At 51.6% G+C, this 23,037-nt stretch overlaps 12 protein-coding genes across 12 annotated transcripts; 7 read left to right on the top strand and 5 right to left on the bottom strand.

Annotated features, from left to right (window-relative positions):
- Window positions 1-187: 187 nt before the first annotated feature.
- On the top strand, window positions 188-1,740 carry COCCADRAFT_102737 (uncharacterized protein; the record flags this gene model as incomplete). Its single annotated transcript, XM_007716632.1, has 2 exons — window positions 188-431; window positions 482-1,740. 2 exons carry the CDS (start codon window positions 188-190, stop codon window positions 1,738-1,740), a joined length of 1,503 nt encoding a protein of 500 aa, XP_007714822.1.
- A 1,409-nt stretch (window positions 1,741-3,149) lies between these two features.
- On the top strand, window positions 3,150-3,338 carry COCCADRAFT_102753 (uncharacterized protein; the record flags this gene model as incomplete). The annotated part of the gene is made up of 1 exon (XM_007716631.1): window positions 3,150-3,338. One exon carries the CDS (start codon window positions 3,150-3,152, stop codon window positions 3,336-3,338), a length of 189 nt encoding a protein of 62 aa, XP_007714821.1.
- Window positions 3,339-3,421: 83 nt separating this feature from the next.
- COCCADRAFT_7139 (uncharacterized protein) lies at window positions 3,422-5,176 on the top strand (the record flags this gene model as incomplete). The annotated part of the gene is made up of 2 exons (XM_007716622.1): window positions 3,422-3,619; window positions 3,671-5,176. The coding sequence occupies 2 exons, from the start codon at window positions 3,422-3,424 to the stop codon at window positions 5,174-5,176; spliced, it is 1,704 nt and encodes a 567-aa protein (XP_007714812.1).
- Window positions 5,177-5,322: 146 nt separating this feature from the next.
- COCCADRAFT_102727 (uncharacterized protein) lies at window positions 5,323-6,594 on the bottom strand (the record flags this gene model as incomplete). Its single annotated transcript, XM_007716630.1, has 1 exon — window positions 5,323-6,594. One exon carries the CDS (start codon window positions 6,592-6,594, stop codon window positions 5,323-5,325), a length of 1,272 nt encoding a protein of 423 aa, XP_007714820.1.
- A 514-nt stretch (window positions 6,595-7,108) lies between these two features.
- Window positions 7,109-9,042, top strand: COCCADRAFT_102731 (uncharacterized protein; the record flags this gene model as incomplete). The annotated part of the gene is made up of 2 exons (XM_007716629.1): window positions 7,109-8,322; window positions 8,397-9,042. The coding sequence occupies 2 exons, from the start codon at window positions 7,109-7,111 to the stop codon at window positions 9,040-9,042; spliced, it is 1,860 nt and encodes a 619-aa protein (XP_007714819.1).
- A 321-nt stretch (window positions 9,043-9,363) lies between these two features.
- On the bottom strand, window positions 9,364-9,689 carry COCCADRAFT_102783 (uncharacterized protein; the record flags this gene model as incomplete). Its single annotated transcript, XM_007716628.1, has 2 exons — window positions 9,364-9,409; window positions 9,505-9,689. The coding sequence occupies 2 exons, from the start codon at window positions 9,687-9,689 to the stop codon at window positions 9,364-9,366; spliced, it is 231 nt and encodes a 76-aa protein (XP_007714818.1).
- A 2,268-nt stretch (window positions 9,690-11,957) lies between these two features.
- Window positions 11,958-13,180, bottom strand: COCCADRAFT_38945 (uncharacterized protein; the record flags this gene model as incomplete). Its single annotated transcript, XM_007716627.1, has 4 exons — window positions 11,958-12,229; window positions 12,284-12,418; window positions 12,492-13,013; window positions 13,066-13,180. The coding sequence occupies 4 exons, from the start codon at window positions 13,178-13,180 to the stop codon at window positions 11,958-11,960; spliced, it is 1,044 nt and encodes a 347-aa protein (XP_007714817.1).
- A 2,199-nt stretch (window positions 13,181-15,379) lies between these two features.
- On the top strand, window positions 15,380-15,949 carry COCCADRAFT_7135 (uncharacterized protein; the record flags this gene model as incomplete). The annotated part of the gene is made up of 3 exons (XM_007716621.1): window positions 15,380-15,388; window positions 15,444-15,457; window positions 15,526-15,949. 3 exons carry the CDS (start codon window positions 15,380-15,382, stop codon window positions 15,947-15,949), a joined length of 447 nt encoding a protein of 148 aa, XP_007714811.1.
- Window positions 15,950-16,265: 316 nt separating this feature from the next.
- Window positions 16,266-17,120, bottom strand: COCCADRAFT_102745 (uncharacterized protein; the record flags this gene model as incomplete). Its single annotated transcript, XM_007716626.1, has 2 exons — window positions 16,266-16,815; window positions 16,870-17,120. The coding sequence occupies 2 exons, from the start codon at window positions 17,118-17,120 to the stop codon at window positions 16,266-16,268; spliced, it is 801 nt and encodes a 266-aa protein (XP_007714816.1).
- A 392-nt stretch (window positions 17,121-17,512) lies between these two features.
- COCCADRAFT_7133 (uncharacterized protein) lies at window positions 17,513-19,309 on the top strand (the record flags this gene model as incomplete). Its single annotated transcript, XM_007716620.1, has 3 exons — window positions 17,513-17,744; window positions 17,796-18,481; window positions 18,530-19,309. 3 exons carry the CDS (start codon window positions 17,513-17,515, stop codon window positions 19,307-19,309), a joined length of 1,698 nt encoding a protein of 565 aa, XP_007714810.1.
- A 666-nt stretch (window positions 19,310-19,975) lies between these two features.
- On the top strand, window positions 19,976-21,841 carry COCCADRAFT_7132 (uncharacterized protein; the record flags this gene model as incomplete). The annotated part of the gene is made up of 5 exons (XM_007716619.1): window positions 19,976-20,055; window positions 20,130-20,219; window positions 20,270-20,310; window positions 20,363-20,934; window positions 20,987-21,841. 5 exons carry the CDS (start codon window positions 19,976-19,978, stop codon window positions 21,839-21,841), a joined length of 1,638 nt encoding a protein of 545 aa, XP_007714809.1.
- Window positions 21,842-22,031: 190 nt separating this feature from the next.
- COCCADRAFT_38940 (uncharacterized protein) lies at window positions 22,032-22,840 on the bottom strand (the record flags this gene model as incomplete). Its single annotated transcript, XM_007716625.1, has 2 exons — window positions 22,032-22,423; window positions 22,534-22,840. 2 exons carry the CDS (start codon window positions 22,838-22,840, stop codon window positions 22,032-22,034), a joined length of 699 nt encoding a protein of 232 aa, XP_007714815.1.
- Between the last annotated feature and the right edge of the window lie 197 nt (window positions 22,841-23,037).

Below are 23,037 nucleotides of genomic sequence, written 5' to 3'. Positions count from 1 at the left end.
ATACGCGTGGTGCTACGCGTGATCACGTGCGCGCACCGACCATTTCGATGCTCATTTGTAGCGGGGCGGGCCGACGAGGATGAAGATGCCCCGCTGTGAAAGTCACTGTGCACCGTAACCCCTCTGGACGTGTGGTAAGACGTGGGGCCGGCTTCTCAATCCAACAGAATCGTAGTTCAGTGCCAGGATGTCTGTTGAAAGCCCAACGCAGAAGCTAGACCAATTGCCAGCCGAGATGCTTGAGTTCACGCTTCTCAAGGCGGCAGGCTCCCTGGCTCCACGACTTGGCCGCCTGTCGGTGCCAGGACGCAACAAGATACTGACCCCTGGCTTCATCGGCAGCACGTCGCGCGGTATCATTCCGCACATCTCCCAAGATAATTTCCAGAAAAAGGTCGGCCTAGAGGGCGTCTATGTTCCGCTCGAAGATTGTGGGTAGCGCAGCCATCAGCAGCTCCAGCACATGGCTGACTCTTTGCAGTCGTGGAAAAGCACCCTCAAAAAACACCGCCTGTACTGAAGTATGACGTTCCCGATCCACTCCGCAACTTCATCGCTCTCCCTCCAGAGACACTCCTCGTCCTGGGTGCGCGTCGCAATCCGCCCATACCGAGCCCCCACGCAAACTCAAACACGGAAGTAGGCCTCTTGACTTCTGTCGGCTTCACCACTGTCTCGTCGGAATTTTATGCCGCCGCTACGAACAAGCTACGACCGGATGTTGTTGTCGGGCTGGCCGATATTCCCTTTGGCCAGGAGTCCGTGAGCCTCAAGCGCAAAGACAGGATGAGCGACAGGACCGAGACGTGGCTGCGCGATTTGGTCATTAAGCAAGGCACAGTAGATAATCAAGGCAAAGGTTGCGCTATCTTTGCGCCCATACTGCCTATTGAGCGCGACCTCCAGTCATGGTATCTCGAACATCTACTCGACGACATGGTGGACAAAATCAGCGGTGTTGCTATATACGACGCCTATCTACTCGATGACCTCCCAGACCAATTGCACCACCTTCCCAGATTGTCTTTCCATGCCCCAGCCACCCCCCACGAGCTTCTCCGTCACATCAGCCTGGGCATGGATATATTTACCGTCCCTTTTGTAAACGATGCTACAGATGCTGGCATCGTGCTCGATTTCACCTTCCCAGCGCCCAGGAACGAGTCAAGTGACACTACCCGCCGCTCTTTAGGAATTGATATGTGGGGTGGCCATCATGCGCAATCCATCACCCCGCTTTCAGACGGCTGCACTTGCTATGCCTGTATGAAGCATCATCGCGCCTTTCTTCAACACCTCCTTGCTGCCAAAGAAATGCTAGGTTGGGTGTTGATTCAGATGCACAATCACGCCATCCTCTCAGCTTTCTTTGCTGGAGTACGAGCCTCAATCGAAGCTGGAACCTTTGATGCTGACGTGGCTGCGTTTGAAGCCTACTACGAACCCGTCCTTCCCGAAAAGACTGGCCAAGGTCCGCGTGTGAGGGGCTACCAATTCAAGAGCGAGTCACATGCCAAGAAAGAAAAGAAGAATCCGAAAGCATTCAAGAAGTTCAGTGAAAGTGAAATCTTGAAGCTCAAGGCTGCACATGGTCAGCAGCCAAACTCGAACCCCGAAACAAGAGACTATATTGACGATGAGGCTCTGGTGGGGTTAGTAGGCATGGAACACACTGCCGTTGATCCGGATCCTCTCAAGCAAATAGATGGTTTGGTCATAGAAGACGATAGACCAAATTGAGCTCTCTGAAGCTCCATTTCATGCCATTTCATACCATTTCATGCCTTTGACATCTTAAATACACAATAATCATGAGGCCGCCTCATAGTCCCTTCTTTTCCTGCAGCATACGAATTCACCTGATCGAATCTCATGTCCGCATGGTCAAACATCCAATCCTGACATCGCACGTCATTTCTGGCTCGTCTTTTTCGTATGCAGTCTCGCTTGCGGTTATCAAAACGTGGTCAACGTCCAATCGAAGAAACTTCGCACCAGTACTGGTAGTAATGTCGGATACCCAAGATGGCGTCGAGGAAATGCTTGAGAATTGCCATGTAGATTTGGCCTCTCGTACGAGTGGAAAGGACTTGGAGAGACTGGCGTATAAAACAAAGAAGAAGAGATGGATCATTATGCTGAGCGATTGCGCCTGGCCTTTTGTGCTGTTTTGTTCGGAAGAAGGATGATAGTCAATCTCTGCTTAACCTTGCAGCCAAACTATTGTCCCTCATCGCAATGACCTCTTGATCTATAATCCTTCAAACGCAGAGATACTCCGCTCTCTCCGCGCTATGTGCGCATTTCCATCAGTTTATCACGCCTTGTACAACATGGAAAGAGGTGATGGTACAACACATTTGATCCCCCATCTACATATCCTTTGATTGCTGCTGCTTCCCGCGGTAAGTTACCGAACCGGTACCGCAGCATGCACTGTGGTTTCAATGGTTGGTAAGCTCAGGTTTGGTACTACAAACGAAGAAAAGGGTTAACTGTTTTCATGCTTAGCGATGCTTAGCAAAGCTTGCGTGGTATGAGACCTGACTGGTCCCGTCAGCAATCACCATGATATCCGTTTCACTGTTGCACTCGAATGGCAACATGCTCCAAAAAGGTCTCTCAGTACTTCGCAACGGACTGTGATGAGCGAAAAGAGGAGGCGGCTGGTCGCCAAGTACAAGTATCGCATCATGATTGGTGTAGTGCGGTTGTGCTAGAGCTGCATCAGCTACCACACACCTTTCTCAGCGTGTCTTCCAACCTTCGGTAGTTTTCTTCTTTAAATTTTACATCCAGGTTCTCTATATCATATTACATTGCATTCCTGATGCGATGCGCAAAGTTCTCTGAGCTGTTCGAGCATACAAGAGATAAGAATCGAACGGCATCGCACTTGAGCAGGTGGCGAAAACACGCCTCATTCAGAGTATGTGATTGGCATACGAAAGTATGGCTTGACCATATGGTCTCAAGCCACCTCTGCCTCAACCTTCATGTTCCCCACTTAGTGTTGTGTGCTAGTGCAGCCACCTATCTGAACCCTACGCCACAGCGAGCATTGCGCTGGTCAGATCCAGACAATGCTGACGAGAATTTCAAGCACCTGCCACATGATCCTACACACGTCGACCTGCAAGAGCGAGTCAATGATAAATTTCTCGCTTCTGCTGTCAGCCGTTGGCTTCAGGATTCGTTTAGATTGTGCTCGGTTGCTAGTCGCCCGTCGCTGGTTCTTCAGCCAGCACACTATTGAACGATGGGCTGGTGCCATCTGGCCTGAGACAAGGGGCGTTCTAGCTCTCAGTCAGCCGTGGCGCAACTCAATCAAGCCATAAATTCAGTGAGACTAGATAGATATATCGCGCAATGTCCGCATTTCGCATCGATAGCAAAACAGCACCATCTGGTATTCGTCGTTATGGCTGATATCGAAAAATTCGATCTTGTCGTCGTTGGTGCAGGTATACACGGCCTAGTCATCGCCAAAACATATCGCGATGTTCACCCCGAGGCGTCAGTTTTGGTTCTCGATAAGTCCCCCTCAATAGGAGGGGTATGGGCAAAAGAAAAACTGTACCCAGGGCTTCATACAAACAACCATTTCCGCACGTTCGAGGTACATGTGCGCCTCCAGGAAGCAAGGCGAGTGAGGCTGATTCGGGTATAGTTTAGCGACCTTCCCATGGATACAGAGGGCTTCGACCTTGTAGACGGTCATATACCTGGAGAACATGTCAACAAGTACTTGTGCAGCTACGTGGAAACCTTCGATTTGGCAAAACACATGCGTCTCGAAACCAGTGTCAAATCAGCCGTGGACCAAGGATCGATGGGCTGGATATTAACCGTCTCACAACATACAAACTCGACCGAAATAGAGCACCAAATCGAGGCTTCGAGGTTAGTCGTTGCAACGGGGCTGACTTCGGAACCCTCGATGCCCAAACTTGATGGGAAGGAAACATTTGGTGCACCAATATATCACTCGAGCGAATTTGCAAAAGCCGAGGGCGGCCCGGGACCCTACAAGAAGATTACTCTACTCAGCGGCGCCAAATTCTCATGGGATATTGCATATGCTTATGCCTCCGCAGGCGTCCAAGTGGACTGGATCATCCGGGAATCAGGCCACGGTCCTTGTTGGATGATGCCAAACCGTCTGACGCCTTTAAAGATCATCCCGGAGCTACTTATACAAACACGACTGATTACATGGCTTAGCCCGAGCATGTGGGATGATGGCTTCACTTACATCCGCAACTTCTTCCATCAGCATTGGTTCGGAAAGAAGATCTCAGACGCCCTTTTCAAGAAGATGCAGCACGCCACTGAACAAATCAACGGCTACGATTCCCATCCCGAAACCGCAAAGCTCAAACCCTGGGACGACGTCTTCTTCATCGGTACAAACCGCGGTCTCTTGAACTATAAAAGCGACTTCTTCGAGCTTGTGCGCAACGGCATGATCAAAGTTCACATCGCAGACATCTCGCACCTTTCTCCCCACACCATCCACCTCTCCACCGGCACTGCAATCGAATCCGACGTCCTAATATGCGGCACAGGCTGGAAAGACACACCTCAGCTCGACTTCCAAACAACCAAAGACCTCGGTCTCCCCGGCCACACCTCCAAAACACCAAAAGACCACATCCGCGCCGCCGACGCCCAAATCTTCGCCACCTTCCCCAAACTCCAGAACCAGCCTACCCCACGCAATGCGTCTGCAGAAAAGACTAGCAAGGAAACCCAGCAAGAACCCTACCGCCTCTACCGCTACATAGTGCCTCCCGCATTCATCCCAACCCGCACCCTCGCCTTCGCTGGCGCCTACCGCAGCCCCGCCACAACCATAATATCGCAAACCCAAGCGCTATGGATAACCGCCTACTTCGACGACCGCATCCCGTCCCTCCAGAACATGACAGCATCCAAGCGCATCATGTACGAAACAGTGCTGCACACGCAGTTTAGCAGGTGGCGCTACAGCCGCGGGTTCGGGGCCAGGTTCCCGGATATGTTTTTTGATTGTTTACCGTATGTGGATCGGTTGTTGAGGGATGTTGGGGTGAGGAATGAGAGGAAGGGGAGTTGGTGGAGGGAGAGGTTTACGGCGTATATGCCGGGGGATTATAGGGGGGTTGTTGGGGAGTATTTGGCGTTGGGAAGGTGAGGCATGCGGATTGTGATATGATATGATAGATTCCGTTGTATGTAAAAGAAGAGGGTGAGAGGCATTTGCATCGTTTTCTCTTTAAACTGCATACTGCTCAAGTGTGCCTCGTCGCACAGAGTTCCAGAGCTTCGTGTACTTGGAATCTAAGTGCTGGTATCCAGTGCACCCCCTTTTTTGCTCTCGACAAACCCAAAAAGGACATCCATCTTTTTGATAGTGTCATCTCTCAACTTCTTTTCTGGCCATTCTTCACTTGGGAGATTCACATTCTTCTCACCCCTCAGCTGTCTCGGTACAGGCACATTCTTTCCAGTCCTCTCATCCATGAAGCCATAGAGGATAAAATCCATATAGTACTTTTGGACGTGTAGGTCCCTTCGGATGCCCTCAGCAATGACCATATCGACGGCGTGCTCCATCTTGGCACCGTCCCTGTGCCAGCCCTCACGAGCCAAAATACCCAGTGGATCCTCCTCTTCGTCCGTCATATTTTGAAACATAGCGTGCATTTGTGCATCAAGATCATCTGCATGGTATGTCCTGACCACCATACTACTTAACGTGTCGTAGCCCAACTTGAGCTTGCCACTCAGCACCTTCCACAGCGTACTTAAACTCTTCTGGCCGAGTAGCAAAGACGCAAGCTGACAACAACCATTTCCTAGAATAGGGTCTGAAAAACGCATGTCGAGCTTCACAATAAGAAGCTGAAAGTTGATGATGTCGGCATCAGCCCAGATCTCTTTATCCTTAAGGAAAGAGAGGCGCAGCTTTGTAGTTTTCATCTCCATGAGACACCAAAACTTCATGAGTGTAGCTTCACATGCAGCAGGTACCCTATGGCCTTCCATGCTGAGGATTGTAAGGATGGATCGAACAATTTTCTGGCGCCAGAGTATCATGCCGACCCAGCGGAAGCCGGGCACATCACGCGCTAGCCACTGCCGCTCATCCATTGGCCTGAGCATCGGATCTGAGATGCATAGTTGCGGATACAGCACCCAGCTGAAGATGTGACCGGCCAGAGGAGCATGGCGACGGGCATAGTCGTGGATGAGTGAGACGCTGTACTTGTTGAGGCGATAATGAAACTCCTTATCAATGGCGTAGAGGTCGATAATGGAAGAATACGGCAGGCGGAGGGCAAACTGAAAGAAGAGGTTATTGTGCCGGAGGATAGCCTTGTAGACGCTAAATGGCCGCTTTTGGGTGTCATTTCGAGGGGGAGAGTCCGTTTGAGACGAGGGAATGTCTAGACCCCACGTTTCAGAAGCAGCATTGTGATGCCGGTGATGGTAGCGACGGAGGACGCGGGGCGGAGGGTCCTGGGAATACAATGCAGATATCTCCGTGTTCGACGTATCTTCTACTGTGCGCTTTCTATTTTCATTGGTGCTATGAAAGTCAAGATCCATCGTGTTTGATGTACCATTTGGTGTGGGAGTGGCTGTCCAGTTTGGGCCAGCCCACTGTGGGATCAGTTAGTAGTACCAACATCATGAAGCAACCTAATGAAGGTGAAGGTGAAGGTGATGCCATGCCAAAGGCTATGTGAATTCTAGGAGAGTGTGTGGTTTGACATGTGCTTGGGATTTTTGACGGCGCGCCGACGTCATTGGCCAGTGCCCATGCAACCCCGCAGTCGGCTCTTTATCGCTCGTCCCTGCATAATTCCAATAGTGCTGGCCAAATTCGCGTCCTGAACAGCTTCTTTGTTATGAGTGGTATACTCGAACCCAAATAATCTATACTGAAGAGGAGCTGCTTGGTAAGTAAAGGTACCGTACTTTTGTCAGCCTGCTAGTAAGACGCCCTCGGAGCTCATTTCCTGACTGGAAATAGTGCTATCTTCCACGCCTAGGCAGCAGGCCATCAACATTGCGACCATCCATCAATATACACCCATATCCAAGTCATAAATCGCGTGTCATGGCTTCAGCTTCTCTTAGCAGCGCGAAATCGCGGCTTCCCAACGAACTTGCCCTTCTCGTAATCGACCATCTCGAAGGCAGCAACAAGGCTCTATGTGCGCTCGCCCAGACGTGTCGTAGCATGCAGCATCTGGCTGAAGAGCGACTCTACAAGACAGTCGAGCTTCTCTCAGTCAAGAATCTCCATGCCATCATCTCAGCCTTCACGCTGCGCCGTGAGCGCATCCGCGCCGTACAAACACTGAAAATCCTATATCAATACCAGCCAGGGGACTTGAAAGACAGCGACGAATTGCGGGGGACGTTCAACGAATATGTCGCCGATATGGTCAATCTGCGAGATTGGCACATTGAAAGTCCATATGACAACTTTCATTGGGAAGGTGCTGGTGGCGAGGCTTGGGTTGAAGGCGACATGCAGCGCTTCCGACGCGCACTGGACACTGCATGCGCAGAAGGCCCCAGAGAGGCAGACAACATTCTGGCAGAACAACGCCTTGGCAAACATGTCGAGCGAACCGTAGGACTGGCTTTGCTAGAGCGTCTGACGATTCATTCACACGGTGCTGACACGGATTTCTGGGAGTTCAATGGTTTTCATTGTCTCTTTCAACACCCCACCCTTCGCCATCTTCATATCTCTTGCGTTGCTTTTCCGGATGCAGAAATTCCCCAACTTGCCACACATATCGGCAAAACACCCCTAACATCACTGTATTTTGACGAGTGCGAGCTTCAGCCTAAGAGTTTGCTGAGTATTTTGCGCACACCAGCACGACTCAAGTCATTGACCCTCGGCGAAAACGTCTTCAATGTCAACCGGTCGCGGGGTGCCAAACCTATTCTATCTAGAGACCCAGGCGCTTCGTTGAAGGCACTATCGGCTGTTGCGCATTCACTAGAAAGACTTACACACCTTGACCCTGGGTGGCATCTAGATACGAGCCCGCATGTTTTTCGCAGTGTTCGGCCTCCTGGCGAGGGCATGCGCAACTTCCATGCTCTTGACTACATGGAGTGCGATACAACTTCATTCCTGCATACAGCCGTTGTAATGAACCGCGATCTAGCTCCTCCTCAACTTCACACACTTCGAATCCGTCGACACTGGGATGTTCCTGTTGATTTTTGGGATCATCCCCCCGACTTCGATCATTACGCTGCGCTCCCGTCCCTCGACACCCTTGAACTTATGCAATCTTCATACATCTGGTAAGTTATAGAACAATAGTGATACTATTGGAAAGAGGCCGCTCGGTCTTGTAGCATTCACTGACAATGAGTAGGCTCGATCTGTCTGAACCAAGCTACATCTGCAACCCTGAATCTCTTCGCAATAGGCATGCAAAGGCATACAAACTTTTCAAAGCTGGCATCAATCTCCGGATGCTGATAGAGTTGCATAAGAGCCCAAGCCTGATACCCCCATATTTACACAATGAACGTGTTCCAGTCGTTCATTGTGTGTACGATGCCGATGAAGTGGGTTTCCGTCGGCATATAGTAAATCCGGGCGACATAGTGAAATTTGGTGTACCGCCCCCTGAGACGGATCAATTAGGCGAACTTGACATCAACGAGATATTAACTAGCACGCGGCGTGATCTACATCGCCTGAGGCACAAGTTTGTGCGACCTGGTCGCCGGCTTCCATTCATGGAAATTTTTGAAACCGATGAAGAGGCTGATGCACTGGTTGACACGGACGACGATTTCGAAGTAGACGACCTGGAGGAAGATGATGACATGGAGCTCGACCTTGAGCTGGATGAAGACGACGGGTTTATGGACGACGAGAGTCTGCAATTTTTCGAGCACGATGGGGAGTTTTACGTCACCATGTACGAAACGGCTACCGAGGATGAAGACGAGGAAGAAGAGATGCACGATGCGGTAGAAAACCAACAGACTCATCCTAGCGATGTTGACTGAGGAGGGGTAGTAGCAGGGAAGTCAGCATGTAAGGTTTCAGTACTAGCAAGTTTACTAAACATGTATTTGATCGCGATTCAAATCATACAAATAGTACTCGGGAACCACTCTCGTTAAAACATTGCCCAATCAAATGTGTTGGGATAAATCCACTATACTCTGATCATCGTATCAGAGAGCGAAGAAAGTAACCAATAACGCCGGATATGTTGGAAGTCTGAATAAAGAAAGATGTAAGAAGATAACTGGATGACCTGGTTAGTCTAGGCCTTTTCATCATTTACTTCAGATCTGCGTCATCTTACCTAAACACCCCACGCTTCACCTTGGACAACCCAGAAACTGTGACGAACAATGCATATTTTCTCTGCTCGGCAATTAGTATTTTTCTTTCAATCCTGTATGCTTTCATGACGACTGATGTGAAGTATACCAAAGGAAATGAATGGTCTTTCAACGTACTTTGTCATCCAACTTCCATCTGCCTTTGCTCTCCTCGTCTCTAGCAGCGGTGGTACAAACGGCAGTGCACACGCAGTCACCACGTAGCTGGTTGCGAGCGAGGCTTTAAGGCGGTAGTGAGGGTCGCGTGGCATGCGTGTTGAGTAGCGGCGGATATGCGACATTGCGTGTGTTGAGAGGGCCATTGTGACTACCTTTTCCTTTCCTTTGTTTCCTTTCGTTATAATTTCTGCCGATTGTTTTTTTTTCGTGGATAACGTGTGACTTGAAGATTTGGTTTTGAAGTAAGAAGAGATAAGGTACTTTGGATCCGGGAATTATAGGACAAAGGCGACAGCGATGGCTGATGTAGTTGTATCACTTAGCCCTCCTCCTCTTCGCAATGTGGGGCTGCGTAGGTGGCTTCGGGTCGGGATATGTGGGGTCTTGTAGCGTCTTACGCGTGTGTGGCTCTGCCTTTTGGGGTAATTCTTGGTTTGACTTTTGGGAAGGGAGCACAAGATCAGCTGTGAGATCTTCTTAAATTCCGAGTGGGGATGTGTTTCGAGATATAGGTGGTATGGGTGCCTGGCGGTAGTACGTACATATGACTCTTTGTGCTCTCTTTTTAGGCTCCCAGGCAAGGGGGGAGGGCGGGAAGGGAAGGGGTACTTCACACAAGCCGCGGCCGTGGGCTAGAACGAAACGAGTAACCGGACGATCACAGGTACAGTCAGTTGGTGGCGCGGAGTTTCTGACGTGATAACTATTTGCCGCTAAGTTGTGTTCTCCGCGCTTTGATTCCGCGCTTTGTTCCCGAGACTATTTAGCATCTACATGCTGCCCAACCAAAAGGGAAATCTGCTCACAAATCTATTTTTTTGCTGACAATTTGCACATGTGTAAGCTGACTGAAGGACCATCACAAGTTATCCATTATCATCTTGGTTTGGCTTAGTGTGACTGGCGCGCTCGTAAGATGTTCGGTTGCGTGCACAGTGGGTTTACCTACTTAGCCACCGCTTGACTTGCCCCCTTCACATTGCATGGATCACACCACTGTCGGACGAGTGCGTGCGAGAGTGCTACGTTGCGGCAAAGAATTTTCCCGCTTTCAATGGAGAATAAAGGATCAGCAACGAATAGCGTGTTGATCACGACATAATTGCTGCGGTCACGTACTGCGTCTTTTGCGAGGTAAGCTGTGCATGTCAGCAGAATTAGCTGCGACATGATTGGTTAGGAATAGTCAGCATTTCCAATCAACATTCCTTCGTCACTTTTTTCTTTTACTTGAATGGTATTTCCAAAACAAGGCATTCCGGACTGTGATTTTTGCGTCCTTTTCTTGGTCTTGCGGAAGCAAAGCAGCGGTCGCAAACATGTCAATGTCTGTGAATGCATATCTTATCGATCATTGGAGATTCACGCTGAACGCGCGGAATGTCGTCATCGAGCTCACGTGTAGCCTTTGAGTCTCATCCTGTTTCCCTACTGCATCTTCACACAAACGCTACTGTTCAGAAGCAACTAGTTTTGCAGGTTGTATACTCCCGATTTGCAATCTTTTACCAAAGCAATTACATCACCACCTTTCCGCTTTTCAACGCATGTCACCGCCAACTTTCATACCAGCGTCAAACCACTTCTGGCTTCAGCACTTCACACGACACCCAGCATGCGACGTACAATATGAAGCTATTACATCCCTACACGTAATCCAATACCAGAGAAAGAAATCCCGCCGTGTCTTTTCGTTAACCATATCAATTAAAACATCAACAACCTCCACACTACTAACCCCACAGAACCTTACCCAAACCGCAACCTCCACCAAACTAGCACCACTAGTCCTCGGCACGCAAAATTCCTCGATCTTCACAAAAAGGAAGCTCAACGCACTACGGCAAATTTGACAATCGATTATGCTAGAATCTGCTCTAATGCTACTGAGCCAACGAAAAAACGCAGTAATGTGAAACTTCTAACCCACCATCGCTCCATCGCGTACCAGTCTCCTTAGCTCAATTGGGAGAGCGCCAGACTGAAGTCTTCTCAGTCACAATCATCTGGAGGTATCGTGTTCGATCCACGAAGGGGACAATATAAAAAACGTGCCTGGGGTTATACCTTGGGATATGTCGAACAATATTTTTTTGCTTAGTCTTGCTTAGCTACCTCTTTTTTCCTTCTCTACATTCCTCATCTTGTTTCGTGGCTGGAATTCGATTGGTCTTAATTGTTCAGAATCACAAGATGTAAGGAGGTACTGAATGAGGATAAACATATATATATTTTATCTTTCTCTATCTGGGTTTTCCATCTCCATATATGACTAAAGGTATATACATTGTGGTAAGAATAAGTGGTGGGCCAGCCCTCTTGTTTTTTTTCTAGCGGTTTAAACGCCAACCCTTGCTTCCATGCGATATAGCTCTGCTGTTGTTTTTACTCAAATTTGATGATGAGGTCGCTTAGCTAAGGAACTTGGAGGCAAAGCGGCGGAGTCTGTTGTTGCGGTTGCCTTGGTTCTGGCCGTTACCGTTGCCCTGGTTTTGGCCACGGCCCTGGCCTTGACCTTGGCCTTGACCCTGTTGTCCTTGTTGACCCTGACCCTGTTGGCCGCGCTGTCCCTGGCCCTGTCCCTGGCCCTGTTGTCCTCGCTGTCCTTGGCCTTGGTTACCGTTCTGGTTACCCTTGTTGCCGTTGCCAGCATTGGCATCTTGAGTCGCTTCCGGCAGAAGAGCTATGAAGCACGTTAGTAACTAATCCCCATTCATGATCAAAAAATCAAACGCACCGGAAATGGCACTAGCACCCTCGTTGCCCCCCGCAGCACCAGCAGCCTGGTTGGCCGCGATGGCAGCAGGGAGATCTTTCTGGTTTTGAAGGATTTGTGCAGAGATACCCTCAAGTGTCTGAGCAGTATCGACAGCTAGTGGCAGTGAGTATATATACATGGGTGTGCTAGCGCCAGGGGGGATAATGAAATAAAATATTGAACTTACCAGAAGCGGCCTTGCTAGTACGGCCAGTGCCATCAGTCTGTTGAACGGCGAAGCATCCACCGAAGGGACCGGCAATAGCGTTGTTGCGGCATCGAATGGTGCAGATGTTTCCAGTGGATGCACCAAGGCAGTTGAACTTGTCGGGCATCTGGACATTGATGGTGAACTCCTTTTCCTTGGCTTGGGAGAGACCGAAGGAGCCAGGGACGTTGTTGGATACCTTCAGGGGAGTGAAGGTAGTGACGGCATTGCTAGTCTCGTCCATGTCGCACTCGAACGGTCCAGCTCCATCAGCATTGACCTGGTGGATGGTGACTGCCAGGGTGGAGCCAGCAGAGACTTGGGCCATGCGACCAGCGGCGAGTTCGTTCTCAGTCTGCTCGCCAATGTCGATGTTACCAGCAATTTCAGTTCGTCCACAAGCATTGACAATATTTTGGGTAATCTCCTCGTCGCGAATGATGGTGGCATCCTGCTGGCAAGGAGAGATTGTGGTGCAGTTACGGGCAAGCTCGGGGTCGACTATAGCAATGTCAGAACATACTCAACATCTTGAGCGACCTAAGAGACATACCCAAGAATCCCTGGCTTTCGCCCTTGTCACCAACAGCGGCCAAGATGACTGCGTGCGAGTGCACAGTAGTAAAGAGAGCGGCAAGCGCAACGGAAGTAGCAGCAGAGAAATACATATTGATGGGATTGGAAGGAAGGTTGGCGCTCAGCGCTGAGAAATGAATAGAATGGAAAGAAAAGAGAGTAGAGCGTCAAGCTGTAGAAGTGAAGGTTGGGGATGGGTCATTAGCATCACAACATCTAGACAAGATATATACTACAGAGCATGATCAAGTAAGCCGTCACATCGCCCATGGAATTACTCGAGACTGATTGTAGTCCCCACGTCCATGAGACGTGCGCTGGTATAGGTCAAGGGATGGGTGTATGCGAATTGACTCCTGAGCGCCTCAGTCAATACTTGGCAAAGAACAATGGAGCACGGAATGGTGCCAAGAGAGGAACAAGCTGGTGGTAGTAAACCTCAAAAGTGCTTGTACGGGATCCGCAGCGGAACTGCCTAGCTTGTCGTGGACGTTTACGCGCTGTGGTGAGGCAATTCCACTGGCTTCAAACTTCGAGAACCCACTGCGCATCATGCTGTAAGTAATCTGGCGCTTGCTAGATCGGTAAGGACTGGTCTTTTCTACAGAAGGATGGCAATCATGAGGCGTGAGAGGTTTCGATGCCCGAAAAGTCAAGTTTCGAATCAAAGCGTAGCACGCCACGGCGAAACATGACGGCTAGGAACAGCCGATCTTGACCGTTCCTGGCCCAGTACGCTGGAAACAATGCACGGACGTTTCCTGAAAATTCAGGGCGAAGTGTGCTTTTGCGAGGTTGAGGGAGTTCGGGAGGTGGTGTTTTGAGGGTAGGCGCCGTGAAAAGCGGGTCTTTTCCGTTACATGGTTGTGGGGCCACCCGTTGAAGGTAGCAGTGGCGGCTCCTCGTGCGGTGGGCCTCGGCAGAGGCGCATTGAAATCCGTCTGTCTTCCTCTTTGACGGACGGCATATCTGCTTACGATTGTGGTGTCTGTCTGATAAAGTGGGTCAGTTCTGATGTGAGACAAAGTCGAAGGGATTCAGTTAGATGAAGAAGGGGAAAAGGAATTGTATACGAGAGGATGAGGGCAGTGAAGCAACTGCTCATGTGAATTGAGTATGGGCTTCAACTGTTGTACTTTTTCTTTACTCAAAAAAAGCTACGCAAACAGTATGCTAGTTGTATGAGTACGTGTAGCAGGCGGACTGAAGTCTGGTCGTATGCTCGTCCAGTGTTGTAGGTGATAGCTACCGACTCTCGGGAATAACTCTAGACATTGCAGCACAAGTCCACGGTTCCTTCGGCAGTTAGCGAGAGAACCAGCTTACAAATTTGATACAATTGGGAAGGAGTGAGCCGTCTGTAAGGGGCATCTACGACCCAGTCTGGATGGTATGCTTTCACATTCGGGTTACCTTGCCTCGAGAGCGCATGAGAAATGGATAGAGCGGCACGTTTACGGGGCTTCGGTTGTCAAACTGGTGTATCTAGACTAGGCCAAAGTGTGCATTGACGGGTGGGTTCCGCTATGATTCTGTGTTCCGCGCAAAAAACGGTCTTGTCTCGCAACCTTGAAGCCGCGGAGTCTCTTACGGGGGTGCGTTGGAAACCGATATGATTCGCGCCCTTTCTCAAAAGGGCTGAACTTACTTGGCCTCAGTTCTTTCACTTTCATGTGATGATTTATCTGGTGGCTGCTGCATTGCATCATTTTGTTGTGTTTGATGCCTAAGATGGTTATCGCACGATGGATGATGAGTTTAAACTGGTCCAGGAAGGGACGTAGCAAGCGGGGGCTGATCCAGACGATAACACTGAGTTTCCAGTCATTGTACGTTTCTATAGTTGATAATAGAAAAACAGACCGTAGCACTCTGAAAGGTGGCAGGAACTATGTCCAGACTATACCGCAATGTACAATTTCCACCGGTTCAGTGTCCGCACATCGACTCCGCTAGCTGAGAAGGACTCGAATAACCATCTTTCACAAAACAAAGGAAAAAGAGTGATTAATGACTCCAGTAAAGGGTACGAAGAAAGAACCACTATCCATCCTCAATGAAGGTCGACAAGTAATCCCATGTTCAAGTAATGGTAAGCCCCATTGGCACCGCCACACCCCTCGTCCCCGCAACCCACGCCCCAATCGCCGAATAATCGCCGTCAGCCTCGCAACAATCAGACCACTTTCATCACTACACCTGCAGAAAATCGACAAGCTCTTTCCCCCAGCCCAACTTTTTCCTTTTTGCTACCCCAATTATTACACACAGCGCACTGCGCGACCCCAAAAATGAACACAGTAAGCACCACCCCAAAACCCTCTTTGTCAATTTACTAATTCCCAATACCCATAGGTAAAATCAGTCTAGTACGTCACACCTCCCCCATACCTTTCCCCCAACCTCCCACACCCACTAACCCCGATGCCTCCCACAGCTATGGCTGGGCCACCCTCATCGTCGCCGGCGGCGGCGCCTATTTCTTCGCCAAACGCAGCATCAACGCCGACCGAGCGCACAAAGCAGAGCTGGACCGACAAAAGCGCGCGCGCATCTACGAGATGGAGCACGGCATACAAGCACCCCCGACGACGCCTTTGAACCCGACGGCGCGGCCAGGGTCAACGCAAGCGGCGCCGCAGAGCGTGACGAGTGAATTGGGGCGGCTGCGGAGCGAAGGAGGAGGGAATGGGGGCAATGGGGGTATGGGACAGACGGAGGGGAATCCGAGTGTGCAGGCGAGTCAGGATCCGGCGCCTACGAGGCATGCGCCTACGGATGAGGGGCAGAGGGTTGGGGAGAAGAGCAAGTACGAGGCTAGTGATGTGTATCGGAGTAGAAAGGGGGATCGGTTCTCATGAGATGGAGAGAAGTCGGTTGCATGTGTTGGGATGAGGTAGACTGGATGTACAATATATATACAAGCAAAGTTTTGGATTGCAAGACGGCTATCAAGACGTCACATTACAAAAGAAGGTTGAGGCCCTTTTTGTTCGTCGGGGGGACGAGGTGCGATTGTTGATAGGAAAAGCAATAGGAGCCTCGAAAGCTATGGTAACCAAAAGACTAAACAGATCCAAACGCCGGCGCAATATATCTGGGTATAGAGCGTTCATGTTTCATCCCATACATGACCGATTATTCCTATCGCTTGCATTTCAAGCTATTAGCATCACCTCACAAGAAGAGATTGCTCTTGGGGCTGTCCCTTCGCTTCTCGTATAGCCACTTGTTGTTCAGTCCCACGCTGGCCTTGCCGGTCGATGGTGTGGGAGTACCCGGGGTCACGCTGCTCGAGCTGTCACCAAACAGACTGCTGCTCATTGAACTGTTGTAGCTCAAGCGCTTTGCTGCTGATCCGCTGAGATTGAAGGGAGAATTGGAGGTTGACCCTCCCAGATTTGGGCGAGGACTGCCGTTGAACGGGGAGTAGTCTTGATTGCTGAAGCTGTTACTGCGTGGTGTGGATCGCTGGTAGCGAGGCGGTGTGACAAAGTTTGGAGAGGCATAAGCAGACCCTGGTGTCGGGGGCGCATGCACGTCTGCTTTGAGGCCCATCGAGGCGCGCTGCGAGGGAGTAAGAGGTATGTCGGCGATGTCGTCGGGGTAGTAGCGGCGGACGAGTGGGAGGAAGGCAATGACGATGTTTGCTGCGAAGACGATTCGGATGGCGACTATGGCCCATGCACTGAAGGGCACTGCTTTTACGACGGCGTTGATGGGAGCACTGGGGACATGTTAGGGCGTGCAGGGCGCGCGCTGCTTGGAGGGCGATACTCACGCTACATATCCCACCAGCTTCACTTTTTCGCTCACGCTTTGGCCATATACCGAGAGAAATAGCAGACCAGAGTTGAGCACAATAGCGCGCACATTGCGCTCGTCAAAAGTGGTAGCGTACTGGCGACGCGCAATCTCATCAAACTGTGGATGTCGCCATGAGCCGTTTGGCGTGGGCTGTTGGTCTGTCTGGGCCGATGGCGTGGTAGGCATGGGCGGCGTCGCCGAGTGGGCTTTTCGTGCAAGCGACATGGTGAGCTGCAGGTGGAGCTTGTGCGATGGTTGTTTGTTTGGCTCGAGGGGGAGGCTCGCTGGAGGACGGGGCGCGAGTGTCACGTGCTTGGCTGTGGTGGTGCTGTGGGGTTAGTAATCTGCGTCTATGCCTAGATGCTCCTCAGTGAGACTCTAGGCTACAGTGACATGTTTGCAATGGCTGGGGTCGAGGGTGAATGCTAGTACATGGTGTAGCTATGGTGTTGGATAGCAACCATGTTTTGCCCAGGGCCCTCGGAGAACGGCGCGAGCGTTGGAGGAAGCGCGACAGGGGTCCCTTGACTAGCCGCTCCCCCGCCGCCATCCCGCTGCTTCACACTGCGCCTTTAACACCTTTCTTCTCTTCCATGTGAATACAACCATATCCAGCCATGGCCGGAATTGTCCAACAGATCGATGAGGCCATCGCTGGCCTCCTCAGCGGTTGGAACGTCTACACCACCGTCATCGCCTTTTCCCTCGTCGGCTTCCTCGGATGGATCATCTACGACAACGCCGATGCCGATACACACCCACTGCTGCTCGCACGACAGGCCCAGGCTTCATATGTGAGGCAGCCGGGAGAGTCGGCCATCTTCAGGTCTCCCGAGACTCCTCACGGCTGTATGTTTGTTCCATAAATACTGCTTCTATGCCTCCGACTAACCCCGCCAGACCCCCTCCGTACTGGCCTCGCTGTAAAACCTCCGGGCGCTCCCATGTACTCTGCCGGCAAAGATGGCGATCTCCGTGATATCTGGCGACGTGTGACGGGCGAGATTCCCCTCGATAAAGGTGCCTCATCCAGCGGTAGTGCACACATCATGACCGTCTTCGGCAAGGAAGGTGTTACCGAGCACCCACTTGAAGAAGTCACCAAGGATATTGCCGTCATCGGGAAACATCTTCAAGGCCGTGGCGCAAAGCGTGTTGCCGTCTATCTACCCAACAGCCTCGAGTTTCTCTCCACGGTCTTCGCCGGCGCCTTCTACGGCTTTACACCCATCCTGATCCCGTACAACCAACCCCACCAGACGCTCATTGAACTTCTCGTGCAAACCGGTGCCGACGCACTGATTGCCGAGGCCGGCTCCGTTCCCCTCTCAGATGTCAGCCAAGCTGTGGCAGACCTTCGTTCAATTGTCTGGACCGTAGAGAAGACTAGCAGGCACATGGATTGGAGCGAGGTACCCGAGGGCATTGGCGGCAAGGTCGATGTGGCTGTCTGGCATGAGCTTGTACAAGAGCACAAGAGCAGCGCCGGTCCGCTCCCCACGACTTCTGAGAAGGCTCCTGGCATTGTCTTCCTTTGGCAAGAGGCCCCCGGGAAGCCTGCCGAGATTGTCGAATTCACGCAACAGGTACGTACTTGCAGCAAAGTGACATGGCAACCCCTCTAACAAGCACAGAATATTGTTGCTGCCACTGGCGCGCTCATTACATCTCTTCCGTCAGTCCGCCGTCTCAACGCCTCGGATACGTTCCTCCCCGCTGATGCCTTTACTCACTCGTACTGCCTGTGCTTGACTCTTGCTGCCTTGTTCTCGCATGCTACCGTCATCGTCCAATCTGTGGCTGGCCCAGGCGTTGATCTGACGCTTGCTACTCGTTCCATCGCTCCTACTGTCACTGTCGTCTCTGCCGAGACTGCAGCAAAGCTTCACAATACCACGAAGACTTCTGCAATTGGTGCCGCTAAGAAGCTGGCCCATTACCTCGAGTCACGCATCTTGACTGCCGGCCGCCTGCCTACTGACAATTTCCTCACCAAGCTGAATGCCCCAGCCAGGGCGGAAATTGGCACCACGCCTGGCAAGTTGCGCTTGATGTTTGTTTCGGAACGACAGGGCTTGAACACCCCACCGCTGAGCTCGGAAGATCTGTCTGACCTTCGAATCTACACCAAGGCTCGCGTTGTGTACGCTTTGACCACGGCCAAGGTGGCCGGGGCCGTGGCACAGACGAACATGTACGACTACCGAAGAGATACGGCATCGAATAAGCACAGTCACTTTGGTGTTCCACTAAGCTGCGTTGAGATCAAGCTGAAGGATACGCCACAGCACAAGACGACAGACGAGCATATTGTTGGAGAGCTTGTTGTAACTGGCTGGTCAGTAGCGGGTGGCCAGGTATCACTGGGAGTGAACGCCACTATCCGGGACGACCACACATTGGCGTATGTGTAGGTGCATGGTGGAAGCTGGTGAGGAGAGGGTGGATGTGCACATACATATAGATATCAAAAATATACTTATGGACAGGCATCTAGGCCTAGGAGAATGCATCAACAAGTAGCGTGCATATGTAAGGCTTACACTTGGAGGAGAAGCGGATACTATTTGCTCGCGTGGAGAGGGACCGTCCGGGGCATTGGAGCCGAGGCGCCACCGAGCCGCGCCCTGCTAGTGCTAGCGTTGAGATGGCCGGGGTGTCTTATCTGCAACTTGAGATGCCTGGGCGAATGACAGCCCATGGCCAGGTGGTTGACTCGCCATCGACCAGTGGCACAGTTGGCTGTGACTGGCTCTATACGAGAACTTACTCGGACCAGACACTTTGAGGCGTCGTCGGACCCCTCGCCTAACCGTACTGACCTCTCCCCAACCCGCCCGTCCCCAGCTGTCAAGCAAATTAGACGGTTTCCTCATGCGCTTATCTTATCATCTCCAGGCCTTGATATAACTAGTCGTGGTAACGGCCAAATGGACGGCGATCCGCCCCATGTCCACGGTTAGGTTCCCAAAGATAAAGACCTGTGTCCGTCCCTCTCTGCGCGACCTCGAGGCCAGACGCTTCGCGACTCCAGTGAGCTCTTGACATTGCTCTCCCGGCAAGCTTGCCACTAGGTCATCATGCCTTTTATCGAAAAGCCGCATTGGACCCTCAAGGTCGAGCAGCCTCGTAGTGCCTTTGCAGAGGGTAATGCGCGCTGGTAAGTCGAGAGCCCGCCCCCCCCCATCCAACATGAAGAAGAAGAACTCTTGCTAATCTACTCAACTCCCACAGGACCAACAAGGACTTAGACCCTGTCCCAAGGCATGCCCGAAAGTGGGGTGTAACCAGCTTCGTCTCGTATTGGATTTCGGATGCCTTCAAGTACGCGCCTCGAAATCAATGCGTCCACCGTGATACTAACGGCATTGCAGTGCTGCAACATGGCAATTCGCATCCAGCATCATTGCAATTGGTACGCAATCTCCATGTCAATCGAAACCCCCTATTCTGACCACCCTCCGCAGGTCTCACCTGGCGCGAGTCCCTCGGCATAGTTGCCCTCGCCTTCTTCATGATCTCCTTCGTGATAGCACTTAACGGCGCAATTGGAGTCCTCCACCACGTCCCCTTTCCCGTCATTGCACGTGCCTCATGGGGCTTCTGGGGCTCCTACCTGGCCATCATCTCCCGCGCCATTCTCGCCATCTTCTGGTTCGCCATCCAGAACATGAACGGGGCTAATTCGGTCCGCGTCATGATTGGCGCCATTTGGCCTTCTTTCCTCACCCTCAAGAACGGCATTCCAGAGAGTCAGGGCATCGATACTGCCACCATGATTAGCTTCTTCATCTTCTGGCTCGGAAGTTTGCCCTTTTTGGTCATGCATCCTAACCAGTTGAGGTGGCTGTTTATGGCAAAGAGTATCATTGTGCCTATTGCGTGGATCGCTATTCTTATCTGGGCTTTTGTTTCTACCGGTGGAGGTGGTGAGATGTTCAACCAAACTGCTACCCTCAAGGGAAGTGCGTACTCATGGGGTTTCCTTTCGTCCCTGACTGCCGTTACTGGAAACTATGCTACGCTTTCCGTCAACCAGGTAGGTTGTTCCTTTTACAGCACTAAACTCCCAGATCTAACTCATTATACAGTCCGATTTCTCACGTTACTCCCGTGTCTCGGTGAAATGGCAATGCATTTACGTCCCATTCCTTCCTCTGGTCTTCACCTTCATCGCCTTCATCGGAGTCGCCGCTACGTCCGCTGGTGCTGCCCAGTACGGCGAAATCAATTGGGACCCCATGGCGCTCATTGCACACTGGGACAACCGCGCATGCCGCTTTTTCGCCGCCTTTAGCTTTGCCCTTGCCGCTCTGGGTGTGAACATCTCTGCCAACTCGCTCTCTGCCGCAAACGATCTCATGGCCCTGTTCCCACAATACGTCAACATCCGCCGCGGTCAGCTCCTGTGTGCCATCCTCTGTTGGGCATTGGTACCCTGGAAGATCCTCGCTAGCGCCGGCAGCTTCCTCAACTTCATGGCTGCGTATGCCATTTTCCTGGGCCCTATTGCCGCAATCATGGTTATCGATTTCTGGGTCGTACATCGCGCCAAGTATGACACGCTGGCGCTGTTCCAGTACAATGGTATCTACAGGTACACGGCTGGTGTCAACTGGCGTGCCATTGCCGCTTTCCTCGTTGGCGTTGCACCCAACTTGCCTGGTTTCATCCAGTCCATCAACCACAAGATCGATGCTGGTGTAGGCGCAAGACCGTACAGCTTTGGTTGGATGTTGGGTTTCGTAGGCACGGCTCTCGTATACATGTTGCTCGAGATGGTGATTGCGCCGCCAACGGAGACTTTTATTGAAAAGCCTGTATACCCCGACGAGATTTACGATGAGAGTGGATACGTGGATGAAGGCGTTAGTGTAGGCAGTGGAACTGACGAAGCCAGGAATGAGAAGGTCGGGTGGAAGGCGAGGATGAATCGCATCCTGTAACGTAAAAAGGGGGAGAGTAAATCAATGTTCAAGTGAGGTGTCGTAACTTTTTTTTTAATATCGTTGAATTCATATAACAAGACGTATCGAAATGAGGGTATTTTCATCATCAAACCAAATTCCGACAACAAGACTTTCTTCTTAGCCTTTTGTGCAAACGAACGCACTCCTTCCATCCCATCCCCATCTCTTACAACCCCACCACCACTCCCACCAAACCCGCAACCCCAACCACGGCCCCAACACCCACCTGTACCTTACCCCCAGCACCACCCTGCTGCTCCTGAGGCTCCGCACTCGCCGCCGCAACCTGCAACCCGTACGCGGTCGACGTAGCCACAACGCCGCTCACCGTCGTCGTAACCACACTCGTCGCAGTCGTACTCGCCGTGCACCCTTCCCAACTCGTCCACGGCGCAGACGTACTCCACGGGCCCGCCGTCCAGCCAGGCCACTCGGACGGCGGACACTTGCTGCCGCCCCACCACGCGGTCCAGGGCCCGGAGCGCCAGTCCGAGCGCGTGGCCCAGTCGCTGTAGGGACCGTAGTTGGAACTGCCCCAGGGACCTATACCATCGGGACCTGTTTTGCACACTTTATGTCAGCTTTTTTTTTCTTTCTTCCTTCTATTTTCTGGGGGGAAAGGAGGAGCATTTTGAAAGAGGGAAATAGAGGGGGAAGAAGAAACGTACCACCCCAGCGCCCTCCAGGACCACCGCCAGGACCATGGCCAGGACCGAAACCAGGTCCGCCCCAGGGACCTTGGCCGGGGCCCCAACTACCAGTTGGCCAGGGTGCGGCGGTCAGAGTTGAAGGGATTTTGCCGTCGGAGAGGAGGGAACTGTATATCGAGGACCATTTCGCTGGGTCGTCTGAGGCCCAGGGGGGACCGGTTTCGTACCAAGCTGCCGTCGAGGTGGGAGTTGGAGCTGGGGTAATTGTTTGGGCGAGGAGAGAGGAGATGAGGGCTGTGAGGGTAGTTGGGAGGAGGAATCTCATTGTGGCTTGTGTTCTGTATGCCGTTCTTGGTTTATCCTTCTTTGGTGTGTGTGTGGTTGAAGAACAGACAAAAGAGACTACTACTACAAAATCGCTATTAATGCTACCTACCATCTCCTCAAATACTGCACTTGAACTGACATACGCGGCCTACAAGGCTAATCGACGCCATGCCGGCTTACCTTGCAGTTCCCACC

This window comes from Bipolaris zeicola (assembly GCF_000523435.1).
Source record: "Bipolaris zeicola 26-R-13 unplaced genomic scaffold scaffold_147, whole genome shotgun sequence".
Lineage (NCBI taxonomy): Eukaryota > Fungi > Ascomycota > Dothideomycetes > Pleosporales > Pleosporaceae > Bipolaris > Bipolaris zeicola.
This window is presented reverse-complemented; position numbering and strand designations above follow the sequence as displayed.